The following is a 15,139-nucleotide window of genomic DNA, read 5'->3' on the forward strand; positions in this document are numbered from 1 at the left end:
ACTGATTATATTTTCTTAATAATATGGATCCAGTCTAATTTGCTAATTTGTTCTCAAATATAGATTTCCAAAAAATCAATGAAATAAAAGGAAATAATGGCTAAAAATCTTCGAATTAAATGATTATCCCTATTTCTATCAGTCATAGTATCTGTGGTAATCATTTCACAACTATTAGTAATTGTAAACAATGTTCTCAAAACATAATTCAAACCACTTGTCTGGGATAGAGAAGAAATAACAAATTTAATTGTTTACGGCAACATTGGTACAACCTACTCTGAGCACGACTAGTAAATCGCATCTAAGAGGTAAAATCGTTTAACATAATTCATAAATTTGGTATTTATATATATATTTTACAACTTGACATTTTCAGAAAATTTTGTTTCTCCAACGATGAGTTAGAAGAAAATGTACAGACGAATAAAGGATTTGGAGTCCATACAGTTGATGATTTTAATTCATCCAGAAAAGCCTTAGATACCCAATAATGTCTAATTCACACACTGCACTTATGTAAGTATATCACTCAAGTATCCAATTTTAAATGTTTGCCAAAACCAAAAGTTACTTAATAGTCTATCGTTTTTAGCTCATACAATGGATTATACCTATTATGGTTATCAAAACTGAATTATTTTTCATAAAATTGTGTTTCTCGAACGATGATTAACCTACAAACAAAGGATTTGGAGACTTTACAATTTATGATTTCAATTCACCCAGAAAACCCAGAAGAAAGCCTTAGATACTCAATCATGTTTAATTCACACACACTTATGTAATTATAATTATCACCTCTACATATTTAAATTGCAAATAAACACATAATTAGTTAGGACTTCAGCATCTTTTCTAAAGGGAAAGTGATTCTAGTTGGATGACAGGTAAAAATTGAAAATTCTCAGGTGTTTTCAAATACATTGGAAAAAACAAATATATAATTAAGAAAAATGGTTATTTTTACACAAACCCAATTTTTTGACAAAAATGTAATTTGTTTTTTTGGTGTAATTAAAAAAAATAACTATTGATTCATGATTTTTCTTTGAATTTTCCGATTAGAATTTTTTATTCGCCACGAAATTTTTAAAACAATTTTACTCTTTTTGAACTAACTATAGAGATGACATTTTAAATTTTTAAATTTTTTTTAAATTAGTGTCAAAAAAAGTTCTTTGGTATGTCAAATATTTTGAAAATGCAATACAAGGTCCTTATAGTTTCCATAATATCTGTTCAAAAATATTAAAGATATATAGCCACTTATTCTCATAAGCTTTTAAAGTTACATTTTAACAAAATTTATCAATTTTGAATGTATTATTTATTATAGTCTGTAAATTGAATTAATATTGAAATATTTTAATTTTCTTTACGTGTCTATGTTGATAAACAAAGCGTCTGGACTACATGGACCCCCCTCCCCCATAAATACGCCACTGCGACACTTGAGTTATGAAAAGATGTAATTAACTACTTTATTTAACAAAAAAAAAACTATAAGTACCTATGAACTGAATTATATTTGTGAAAAAATGTATTTGGCAATAACTTATTTATAATTATAATTAAACTTTAAAGCATTTAAAATCTTTATAAATTTGTCGTATTTATAGTTTAATTGTAATTTAAAATTTAAAAATATATGACAAATGTGTTGTAATTTATTGTTACATACTTGATCTTTTTTTTTTAATTATTTACTGATAGCAACAGTTATTTTGACTGTTTATATACTGGATAAATTCTTACTAAGTAGGAAAAAATAAATTATAATATAATTTTAGATACCTGAATTGTAATATTTAAAGTTCAAACCAATACAATTTCAAATCGTGGAAGTTTTACTAAAGTGGTAAGAAATGTTTTAAAATATCAATTCTTATGACTGATAGTTATTTTGAAAATTATTTTTTTTTTTAAATAAACATTTTAAAATTATGTCATTGTGATTGTCATTACTTAGTTCTTAGTTAATACCAAATAACTATAATTTAAGGTGTTTTCTGTACTACACTTGGACCTTATGTTACATGCCACTGCATATCCTAGGGTACACTAGAAAATAATAATTAAAATTCACTAACACCATATCATATAAGTTTTATAAATTAAATCAAACTTTTAGTTTCGGCATTTGGTATAGTGAGCTGGGTACTAGCTATATACTTTTTTTAAATTGTTTTACTATCTATGTGTCATTGGCAACTAAAGTGGTAAACTTTTATACATAATCAAAAGCTTGTTTATTACCTGTTGTCTCATATCAGACTATTTTTTTCTATGTTAAAGTCTTACCTATCAAACCTTCAATTTGTTTTGCTTGTATATCTTTTAATATATGTAATGTAGGTTAACTTCTGGTAAAAAATGTGGCCCATGTGAATTGTTATCGTTGCGAGAAAATTGATTAACGTATGATAATATTAGGACAGTGTTTGATCTATAATACCATCAAAAGAATGTCAATCTAAATGCCACATATAGCCATAAGATCATGATTATATTATATATTATATTATATATTCGCAAAACCATAATATGCCTATGCTATACGCTCTTTAAATCAAAAAGCCACACGCATTTATAAGTCATTATTTAAGCAAAAAAAAATGTTTTCAAGATAAAACTAAAAAAAGATTTGATAATTTCCAACTGCGCAAAATAAGTCAACATACCTATTTTGAAAATGATACCATGACATTATTAGGAAATGCTAATAAACATATTCGGTGAACATTTTAAGTGCCTACTTTCGTTTTCAAATTACAAGTATTTATTACAAAATAAAAAAATCGATTTTGTCAAGAACTACAGTTTTCGCTTATTAATTTCTGTCTTCCTTATGATTTTTTTTTATTTACATTGTATGTCAGTGTTATAGCTCCCACCTAAATAATACCTACAGTCTTCTTTTAAAATCATATCATATTATCATTAATAATGTATTAATAATATTCTATCCTTTGGTAATATTGATATTTATACATTACTGTAGGCATGTAATACATAATTTACATAATTTTATGTTCAATAGAATATAATATTATATAATTTGACAGGTTAGGTTGACTTCAATATTACACTATTATAGTATAAAAGGAAAATTAAAATCGAAAATATTATAACACCATATTTTTTGTTATCATTCGTTTTATGAAGCCCCCTAAATGCATAATACTTTGGACGCCCTAGATCATTTGCCCCCCATTGGGATGACTATGCGCGTGTGAGTGAGGAATACTCGTAAATGTGCCAAATGGTCATTATATTTTGCTTCCTAAGTCCAAATCTACGGTATTTACCACCAGTATTGTTATATATTTTCTATGGTATTGCCCACACGACGTATCATTTATTCGTTTCAAGTTTCAACTCAAGCGTAGTCACTAGTCAAGTCCTATCCGTCGACCGTCCGGACCGTTCTTCCTATTCCTTTGTAATTTCACGTTAGACGTCTGCCGCTCATCGGGCTCATCCACTACAACTGCAGCTCTCCGTGCCTACCGACTCTTCGTGATATTTCGTGCGGTCCAACTAACGTTGTTACTTGATTAACAATTGACGACAATATTTTCAACGACAATGGTGATGAGCAAGGAAAACATAATGGAGAATTCTCAACAGCCACAGGTAAATGTCACATAATACATTAATTTAAATAGTTTGCCCGCGCTTTGTCTCGTTTCCCGCCATTGACCGTAATACACATTATTTAATATTAATATGTTAAATTAATGTATTATTGTTATATTAGTCGCGGTTCTACGATTCTTTAAAATTTTGTTATTTTCACGGTTAGCACATTTATCTTTTCGTACTTTTATTAATAATAAGATATATCTATTAGGGATTCGTGCTATTAGCTTACCTACCTTGAATTGCTTCCTACTATCTTTGTGTTCGGTAGGTAAATAATTAAAAAACCCCATGCACTATTACTCACAACGACAAAACCACAAGAAAATTATTGAACAAATATTTCTTGCACGATAATAAAAATAATAATAAAAAAAGTGGGTAAGTGGATGTCGCTCTGCTGTACAGCAGGTTACAAGTGGGCCACTGTATAATGGATAGTATTAAATTTGAATTCAATGATATAATATCACTGTATAAGAAAAACGATTCTGAGCAGAGACGGTTTGTCAGTCTAGGTATTAGACATACCTATTATATAGGTATACTTATCTATAGTATTAAAAAAAAAATTGACCCATAATAGGTATCAATAATAAATTCCAAATTAATTATATCACAATATCCATTAGGTAACGCGTTATACATCAACAACAAACTGTGGTACTATCATAGATATATAATAGTATACTTTAGAAGTTTCAAGTATACCCAAGAATAATATTATACAATCACAACAAAATAAATAAAATATTTATTCCAGGTTTTTTAATATGTAATTTCGTCCAAATTTGAACTTAAAAAGACTATAAAAATAAACTGTGCTTATGTATTTCTTAGAATTTTTGGCAACAGAATTAAATATTTACGTGGAATCTTGTTTTAAATTTTCAATCCTTAGATATAAAAGTTGAACATTTTATAAATTTTTAACTACAAAATAATTATTCAATTTTAAATTTGATAAATTTTGTCAACATTTTAACTTCAAATGCTTATAAAAAAAATTGTGCCTATGTATTTTTAATATTTTTCAACTGCTATTGTAACAATGTATCAGGAGCTTTGTATTAATTTTTTACACTTTTTGGCCCAATAGATAAAACTTTAATGATATTTATAGAAAAAAAAACTAAAAAAAATTGAAAACTTACAATGTCCGTAAACAGCTCAAAAAGAGTCAAATTATTTTCAAAATTTTATCGTATATAGGTATAAAATGCTAATATAAACATTCAGTGAAATTTTCAAGTTTCTACAGTCATTCGTTTTTTAATTACAACAAAAGAAATCGAGTGAATATCAAATGTTGTATAAATATGAATTTCAAACGCTCATAAAAATTTAATTTAAGTTACTTATAGACATTTTTTTTTTGATAAAGGTAGATTATCCCATAAGGAATCTTGTATTACATTTTAAAATCTTAGTTCTAAAAAGAAAATTTTTTACGAATTATAAACTCAACATAATTAGGTAATTTTCGTGATTTTTTCATATTTTTTCAATTTTTGAACTTTAAATGCTAATAAAAAAAAACTGTGATTAAGGATTTTTAATATTTTTCAAATGTCATTGTAACAATATAGTAGGAGCCTTGTATTAAATTTTCAAGTATTTTTACTCAACAAATAAAGTTTTATTAACATTCATAGAAAAAAAAACTAATTAAATTGGAAACTGAAATTGTCCGTAAATAGCTCAAAACAAACCAAAGTATTTTGAAAAATTTATCATGTATAGTAAATGGAAATATAAACAACCAGTGAAAATTTCATGTATCTACAGTCATTCATTTTAATGTTACACCAAAAACCAAAATCAATTTTCTCGAAAACAGATTTTGCGTAAAAATTCCCGTTTTTCCTTAATTTTTCTTTTGTTTTTCACGGCGCTTTTGAAAACTATTGGAAATTTCAAATTTTGACCTCCCGAATGCACCAACTAGATTCACTTTCCCATCAAACAAGATAGTAAGATACTGTTTAAGAAAATCGAAGCAGTTTTACTGCCCCAAACCGTGATGACAGACACAAAATTAAAAAAACACACATCATTGTAAAATCAATACATTCATCGTTCCACTCAGAATCTAAAAAAACTAATAATGTTTTTATTTTTATTTTATTTTTTTATTGAACTGAATCCGCAAATATGGCCATTAGCTGTTCTGATCGCAGGTTTTTTTTAGTAGGATTGTTAGTGTGTATGAGGGTACGGTTAGTTAGACACGAGTATGTGGACATGATTTGTCACTAGAACCCGGTCGGTGAACTAGTGGCACTGGCTGATGCTTGACTTCAGAACTGAAAATACACCAGGCCAAACATTAATATTAACTTACAAATAAATCTCAAAATCCCTATTTGGGATTTCCACCCAGGAGGGTGGACTTACAGGATACAATTGTGAATCTAAATTACAATCTCAAACACACAAACAATTTCATCAAAATCGGCACCAATAGGCACCAAAAGGACATACAGGCTATTATCGATGATTAAATAAAATTGTCTATAGTATGTGTTGTATACTTGAATACCTGTACTTATCATATTGAATTAATGATTTAATGGGCAATTTCTCGAGGAAATTATCAAATATCGCAATTCAAACAAAATATATTTTTTTAAGGAAAAACACCTAACTTAACGCTATTGCAACTAATTTATCTAAATGTATAAAATGCACATACGTAGGTACAAATATAGTTATAAATATTAACATAGCATTATACAGGCAGGTATATAATATTAGGTTTTATTATTGCGCAAATATAACATTTACAGATAATATTATATACCTATTATATAAATATATAAGAAATATAACTGATAATATAAATTGAAAAGTATAAACTATATAGGTATTTATTTTGTTCTAAATGTTATTTATGTCTTATACAGGGGGGCTGCAACAGGTTTTGTCAAAAATCAAAACTAATGTAGATTTGACCAATCTAAACATTAGTTTTGTTTGTTATAATGTTTTTCAATATATTTAAATTCCGTATCATAAAATAAACCTTAAGGGGGCTGGAGGGGGCTCCAGTCAATGAAAAAAAAATGACTTTTAGACCAATAAGCTAGACAAAACTGGAAGAATTTGGTTTGACAAATTTTAATTTTGAAAACTGATTATGTTTGATCAACAAGTTTACTAGGGAATGATCGAGGCAATTTTGAAGATTCCAATTAATGTTAGTGTCATAATGAATAATATAAATACAAAAATATCATATTTTTTCGATATTTTTATTCATGGATATCACAGCTGAAAAAAAAAAATTCAAAATCACCTCAATTATTCCCTAGTAAACTTGTTGATCAATCATCCGTTTTCAAAATTAAAATCTGTCAAATCAAATTCTTCCAATTTTGTTTAGCTTATTGGTCAAAAAGTCACTTTTCTTCATCTGCTGTATAGCCATTTAAGTATGCATACTGCTAAATCACTCTGTATAGTGTCTATTGTATGTATAATGTATATACCTATAGTTACTATAATATACTGAATTTTTCTGTTGTAATGGGTGTGTGGTGTGTCGGGCATTATTTGTATGAGTGTGCATCGCACGCATGTGATAATACGTGTTTATAACGCATACAATCTTATATTATACTTATACATAAATGGATAACAAAATAAAGATAGTGGTATAAAAAAAAAGGTACTTAATGAAATAAAAACAAGATCGACAACAATTATTGTTCATTGTATGTATAGTGCATGGATTTCAATTTTCAATAAATACGATTATACAAGTTATATCAGCGTATATGATCCTATCTGTATTTAGTCTAAAACCTTTTTTTATTACGTTAGAAATGTTTACCATTTACAAATTATATAATATAATAAGTACAAAAACAATTACCTACACTTGATAAAAATTGAAACTTAAAAGTATGTAGTAATCCAGCGCAATGGTAGTGGTGGGAAGCTAAGTAAAAAAAAAGCGAGTAGCCACTAACGTAGGTACCTATAGGTACGTTAATTTTTTTGATATCACTTATACGGAAAAATTCTTATTGTTTCAAAATCTTTTATTCTTTGCGTTTTTTAAACTTTAATAACTTTTTTTGAAATGTCGATAGTAAAAAAATAAAAAAGATATTGCACAGCCAAAGTTATCCTTTGTTTATTTGGTGAAAATTTCGTTTCTTAGTTTTGACTGTATAGCCTTCTTTGTGGCTTGCCGCGCAAAACGGTTTTTGTTATGCCGTACGTGTGTTAGACGGAGACAACAAATTCGGGTGAAACGTCCTCTCAACAGGAGCCAGAGTTGAGCCAACCATTGGAAAACCATGCTAATTTGTGCTAATTCATCGGCCCAATACAAGGCAAACGGCTGAACATAATATATAAGGTCATATTATAATAAGGTATCAATCGATCAGAAATATTTGGCAGAAACGGGGGGAACGGAGGAACAGGAGGACTCGCAAGCAGATTGGTTGGAAAAATTACAACCAAAAATCAAAAATATTCAAGTATACTTTTAAGTCCAACTTTTCGTATACAAAAATATTGTAAAATATAATATTGTCCCTCCGATCCACCGCTTATTCATAATCCATCCCACTACTCTAGTTGCTGCGGCAACGTGTACAATATTGAAGTATAATAAGTGGATTATAGTGGATGCCTATATAATACAAGTAGCACATTAAATGTTAAGTATCGTGGCGTGATTGTGGCGCAGAGCTAAGTGCCTACCTTCCAAAAAGAGCTCGTGACTACGATGGCAGTATATTACACGAGACGGCCAACTCGTATTTAACCTGCGTAATTTTAAAAAAAAATGGTCCGACCTCTATGTAGCCTAAACTAATGAACTGATTGCCTTGGAATTTACACGGTTTAATTAGTATGCTATGTAGATGATACTTTTATAAATTTCAAGTTGATTGGAGGATTGCAGCTTGAAATATGCAAAAGTATTAGCATAAATATTAATTGAAACGCTTTTTTCAACAATTTTTCTAGCAACCAGACTATGATTTCAGACTTGGAATAATTTTCTCCGCGCGTCGTTTTCCATCGCTATTTGAACAGTTAGTAGTAGTCGTTACTCGTTGCCACAGTAAAGTGACATTAAATTCTATGTTAGAAAAAGTTATGATCTATGATTACAGGTTTGAAAATTGTCAGATTTATTGCCCTCATACACATCACGTCATCACACATAGATTAACACACATTAATGCAAATAAATAAATATGTTTTACAAATACAAATATGGTCAGACCCAACTACAAAAATCAATGACCTAATTATAAATGCATTACCCACCAATCCATATATTAAATATTAATAAATATTTATAAAAAAAAAACTCAAGTTTTCAAATTTGTGATAATAAAGGGGCTACGTAATTTCTTAAATTCATTAGTATAGAAATTGTTTATAATTGTTAATATTTGATGAAGTGTTATCATTAATCAATACAAATAATTTAACTTATTTTAATATTTTTCATATTTTTTAGATTTTTTGGTTTCGATATAAACTATATATACGTACCTACGAGTAAAACTGGTATTAATAAAATAATTAAATTTTTAAACATTTTGACCTACAGAATATTTATAGAAATCAATTTTATAGAAAACTGGTTTGCAAAAAAATCCCAGTTTTCCCCTAATTTGTATTGTATTTTACCAATTGTTAAGGAACGTACTAAAAAACTTAGTATATACTATGGTAAATAGTGTATAGGTACTATTAGAATAATAAATTATTAATACATACCTAAAATGCTACTACCTAATATGTTATCCATAATGCTGTTTTTGGGAAAAAATAAATCAACTTACGTCATACCATAATATCGATAGTAAAATAAATTACTTTAAGAGAATGTCACACCCGCATGTGTTGTCTCCATCTTACAAATGTACAACATAGCAAAAACAACTTTTCTCGCATCATATTTGCTGTAGAACTACCAAATTTTCACAACATGTAAAGGAGAACTTTATCTGTGCAACAGCGTGCTCTTTTTTTAATAGCACTATCCAATAATTTTGTATAAGCAAATTAAAAACTAAATGTTTAGAAGCAAATAACTTTTATTCTATTCACGTTATCTAAAATATGGTCACGCTGTTGCATAAATAATTTTCCACCCTATATGTTCAGAAATTTTGGAGCCACTACTACAAACACAGAGAGATAAAAGCTGTCCCGCGCAAAACAGTTTTTGCTATGTTGTACAATGTACATTTGTAAGACGGGGACAACACATGCGGGTGTGACATCCTCTTAACAGCAATATTCAATAACATATGATGAAAATACTTATATAGTGATATTATGATAATATATAGGCTGACCTACCGTTTTTTGCCAAGAATCATTTTTCGTATACAATAATTATTTATCATTTAATTCAAATTTAAGTATAACAGTGACTTACTCAATGTCCAATGACGAGGTGTACTCAATAGTCGATACCTAATGTATTTCCCGATTGTTTTGAAAATTTCTGGGAAATTATTACTTTTGTAACACTAGATCCAATGTTCAGATGTTCTACCAGAAACCACCCTCTATGTTAAAAATTGAGGCATTTTTCTACTATAAAACGTGACGTTAAATACAAAATTAAATTAAAAAATTAAATAAACACAGCTTTATAAAATCATAATTTCATCTTTCCGTTCAGAATCCAAAAGTTAAAACTTTTGTTTAAACTTTAATTTTAAAGTCAAATAAAACTTTATTTGAAAAAATGCTCTTTCAAATATTGCCCATTAAATGTAATTTAAAATTTAAATAAGTTATTCTATAGTACTTGATCGTTCAGATCATGTAATATAGATAAAACGACGTTTTCACTTAAATTTGAGGTAGGTGTCAAAATATTATCAGTCGACGGTCACTCATATTTTCCATAATTCATATACGTATCGATATAAAAAATCAAATTTTATAACTTAATTGTTTTATACCTGCATTTAAAATGTTGGTACTTATAGAATTTTGCTCGTGAACACAACCAATTATATCGTTCTGCGGTAACGCGATTTGTCCACAGCGGCTCCCCACTCATTGTCGTCAGCTCGAAGCGCAATGATACATATATACCTATCTAAGTCCACGCCGGTGATTGAGAGCTATTCTATGGTATTCGTGCAGTGTTCGTCGGCTTAGAACGTTTTCGCTCGGATACTAGTGGCGTATTATACACTGTAACGGTCCGGTGAGACCCTGCAAGCGCGTATACGTGATGGCCATTTCTGCGACTAACATGCAGCTTTTAAAAATTATGGAATCTGTGTGGAACGTGGTGTGTCGGGGTTTGGCGTCCGTAGTCACAGCGCTGATGGGCGTGACGGGCGTAGTGGCCGCTACAGTCGTCGCGTGGAACAGGACTGCCAGCGTGGACGAGCCCGCCGTACCGTTAAGCGTGAATTATCACTTCACGCGCCAATGCAATTATAGCTGCGGCTTTTGCTTCCACACGGCCAAGACGTCGTTCGTGCTGCCACTGGATGAGGCGAAGCGTGGGCTGACCATGCTGGCGGAAGCCGGCATGAAAAAGCTAAATTTTTCTGGTGGAGAGCCGTTCGTCCGGGACGGCGGCCGCTTCATGGGTGAACTCATAAAATACTGCAAAACGGAACTCAGGTGGGCGGGCATCAGCATTTCAATTGTTAGTAACGGCAGCTTGATCCAGGAAAAGTGGATGAGGCAGTATGGTGAGCACGTGGACATGCTGGCCGTGTCATGCGACTCATTCAACGCTGACACAAACCGAATGATCGGCCGGCAACAGGGCGCAAGAACCGATCACGTTGCAAAACTATACCAGGTACGTGAGTGGTGCGGACAACACAAGATCGCGTTCAAGATCAATACGGTGGTCAACACATATAATGTGAACGAACTGTTCGCCGAGCACATCGACCGGTTACGGCCGGTCCGGTGGAAGGTGTTCCAGTGCCTGTTGCTGGAGGGCGAGAACGCGGGCGAGGGAGCGTTGCGCAACGCCGCCCGGTTCTACGTCACTGACGAAGAGTTCAACGGGTTCCTGCGCCGGCACGCTGAAGTTCAGATGTTGGTGCCCGAGAACAACAACGCGATGCGTGACAGTTATCTAATCCTGGACGAGTATATGCGGTTCCTCAACTGTCGCAACGGCAAGAAGGAACCCTCCGCGTCCCTGCTGGACGTCGGCGTCCAGCACGCGCTCCGCGGCTCTGGTTTCGACGAACAGGCGTTCTTGGAGCGGGGCGGCGTGTACCTGTGGAGTAAGCAGCAAATGTCCAAAGCTGAGCTCGAATGGTGACGGGCAAAACTTTTTTTTCATCACTGCTGCATCTCATCTTGCTTACCTATATATTACATTATTTTTATTGCCAGGTTGTTCCACTGAGCTCTTCAATTATTGTGGTACGCGCAGCTAGGTACCCTATATTTATTTTCATATATTTTGTGGTGTGGTGATAATTTTCAAGTTACGTTCAGTCGGTTTCTAAATTATATGAAAAATATTCACTTGGATGATTTTTTTATCATTTTTGACTATTAACGGAAAGAGATAATAATAAAGGAATAAAATTCAAATATACAGGCCGGGTTCCGCGAGGATATACCCAATGCTTGTAGAGGGTACTCTACAGGCATTTTGTCCGCGCGGACAAAAACCGATTTTGTGCCGTTTTAACTATAAACTAAAAAAAATATAAAATATAAAATGTTGAAACGCCAACATTTTCAGAAAATAAACTATAAAAATCTTTAACTGTTATAAAAATAAAAATAAAAAATTACATTTTTTTTACTTTTTTACCAAAATATTTAATTAAATTGAAAAATAATATATTATAAATATATATATATATTTATTTTATTTTATTTTTTATTTTACAGATAAATTATATACATATTTACTTAATAATTTAAGTTTACGTAATGAAAAGAAATAAAAATAAAATTATCTACAACCTTTAAGCACATGCTAATATAAAGTTACTAATACATAAAATTGTAACAGTTAAATACTTAAATATAATTGTTTATTATTTATTCAAGTACTCAAAATAGCCAAAACTGAATTTTTTGTATTCCTGTAGTTATACGATTCCCATTCGTATAGAATATCATAATATGTCCCTTTTTATATTTATAGGCATTAAGTTGTAATTTTTTTGACCTATAGATTAATTAATTTTTGACTAAACGCTTTTTTATAATATTCCACTCTGATATCAAACGCCCTATTTTATCTTTTAACTATTACCTTTTTCATATCTAGAAAGGATTCAAAGTTTTAAATTATGTATAAAATAATATTTTCTTATATACAGACTTATATGGTAATATGAACACATCTAATATCTTAAAGTTTTCTTTAGTTGAACCTATATTAAAGTATTTTCACTTAAACATATCCTAAACATTTTTCTTTGTAAAAGTTGTAGTAGTCTAGTCGCATTTGTCCCGCCCCCCCAACGACCAAACCAATAAACCATATAAGAATAATGCCTGAAATAGTGATAAATAAATTATACGCATAGTTTGCATTTGTAGAAGCAACCGCAGGTACCTATATATAATGGTAAATGTGGCTATAAATAATACAATTAAGAATAATTTGCATTTCAGAGAAAATCACCGAAACATAACATTTGCCCCTTCCCGCCCATTTCCGAGACTGTGGTGCGCCACGAAGTGAATACAGTTTTGTTTGACTAGTTGTCGTCGGGTGACTTTAATTTTCTCTCGTGGGCCGGAGTACCTATAGCTATCACATATTATATAGTAATGATTAGGGCTGGGATTTTAATGCCCTAAAAAAACCCGAAAAATTTCATAACAAAAATGCTTTTATGACCTAAAAACTCTACTCGCTGTCGAACATTTTACTTTTGGCATTTTTATATTAAATTATCAAAAAAAATCAACTAGAGTAATAAAAGTATAAAACGGTGTTAACGACGACAAAACTCGTACTGAACGTCGAACGATATCATCGAACGTCGATTTTACGATTTAAGATTATTTAACAGGAAATGCGTGTAGAGGTTACTCAAACCTTGTCCGATAATGGCGATAAGCCGATAATATAATACGAATTACGAGTACCTACTTATAATCTAGCAATAAAATCCCAGTCCTAGTTAATTTATTTAAAAGCCATGCTGGTGTAAAAATCTTAAAAGAAAATTTCAAATTCATACACTTGGTTTCCAAAAACTCAAAAAATGCTCCAAAACTCTAAAATGCCCTAAAAAATTAAGAAAATGACCTAAAAACTAAAAAATGTAAAATAAACTTTCTTATTCTCATTCAAATGTACATAAAACAAATTTGTGACAGGACGAGCATTGCACAGAAAGCTTTGGAAAACAATGCAAAGTGCATCGAAATCCCAGCCCTAGTAATGATCTTATAAGTTATGAAAACTTATTAGTTATTACACAATATTGTAACTGCTGCGGTGATGAACACATAATGTTATTATTATGGCGTATTATGTTATATTGTATATATGCGTTTGTAAAGCGGAGACAACACATGCGGGTATAGCGTCCTTTTAATGAACTAATGAAGACGTTCATTTGTAAAATAATATTATATTACCTATTATAAAATTTAAAGGTAAGAACATTATCAGGGTTTTCTAGTGGGTTTTCACCATATTTTAACACGATATTGTTGTGCTTATGAGTACCAGAGTACGTTGTAACTTAATATGAGTAGGTAAGTAAAATACTAAAATATCAAAATATTCTCCAATATGTAAAATGTAACAGAAAGACCTGACAAATAAAATAACTTTTATTCAAATCAATATTTTAAATTATTTTTTTTTTTTTTTTGATTGTAAAAGCATTTATCCAAGTCAAATGGTTTATTTTATACGTTTTTTAATGTCATCTTATTTTGAAGACTTATTAATTTCAAAAACAATAACTTTAAAAAAAAGTTTGATTTTAAATACTAGTAGGTATTTAATATTTATAAATTTTAATCAATGGTTTACTAAGAATGTAATATAAAAAGGAAACTCAAGCTATCATCGTGGCTCGGGATACCTGTGTCCTATGGTAGCAATAATTATGCATTTTTTCATTATTCATTAGACATTAGTATAAATGTATAATATGCTATTGCCTATTAGTGCAACCTATATGCTTGATGTGTCCGGTAATGCTTTTAGGTAAAATACACCAAAATATTGTAATAGTGTAACTAATATAATATTATTATATAAGTACTTCAGTTAAGTATCAATATATTAGATGTATAATTTTTTTTAATAAAAATATATTTCTACACGTGAACACAATGATCATTATTATATTTTTTCAGTATTATCTAGGGCTGATCCAGCCTCCAGTAAATGAATTTCATTCATTATTTTCCGTTATTCCCATGTATTTTATGTGTAGCCGTGTAGTAGGCTTGTATGTTTCTACTTGTTCTATTGTTTGTTATCTCGGACAAAATGGTTTATGTTATTTATTATAATCTCCATTCT

General features: G+C 30.3%; 1 protein-coding gene and 1 long non-coding RNA gene across 3 annotated transcripts in view; both read left to right on the forward strand.

Moving 5' to 3' along the window:
- The window catches only part of LOC100571458, a 55,604-nt gene extending 54,630 nt beyond the window's left edge, over positions 1–974 (forward strand). For both annotated transcript variants that reach the window (XR_119371.4, XR_003839618.1), the window contains exons 2-4: positions 64–311; positions 380–519; positions 596–974. This is a non-coding gene — a long non-coding RNA (uncharacterized LOC100571458). The remainder of the gene's footprint in view (positions 1–63; positions 312–379; positions 520–595) is intronic.
- Positions 975–10,714: 9,740 nt separating this feature from the next.
- LOC100164729 (radical S-adenosyl methionine domain-containing protein 2-like) lies at positions 10,715–14,445 on the forward strand. Its single transcript, XM_008186765.3, has one exon. It carries the CDS (start codon positions 10,880–10,882, stop codon positions 11,939–11,941), a length of 1,062 nt encoding a protein of 353 aa, XP_008184987.1. The 5' UTR covers positions 10,715–10,879; the 3' UTR covers positions 11,942–14,445.
- The last annotated feature ends 694 nt before the right edge of the window (positions 14,446–15,139 follow it).

This window comes from Acyrthosiphon pisum, chromosome A2, assembly GCF_005508785.2.
Source record: "Acyrthosiphon pisum isolate AL4f chromosome A2, pea_aphid_22Mar2018_4r6ur, whole genome shotgun sequence".
In the NCBI taxonomy this organism is placed as follows: Eukaryota; Metazoa; Arthropoda; class Insecta; order Hemiptera; family Aphididae; genus Acyrthosiphon; species Acyrthosiphon pisum.

What these genes read in the sequence shown, in the direction of transcription:
- LOC100164729 (XM_008186765.3), top strand. Translation starts at nt 10,880, where the DNA reads ATGGCCATTTCTGCGACTAACATGCAGCTTTTAAAAATTATGGAATCT.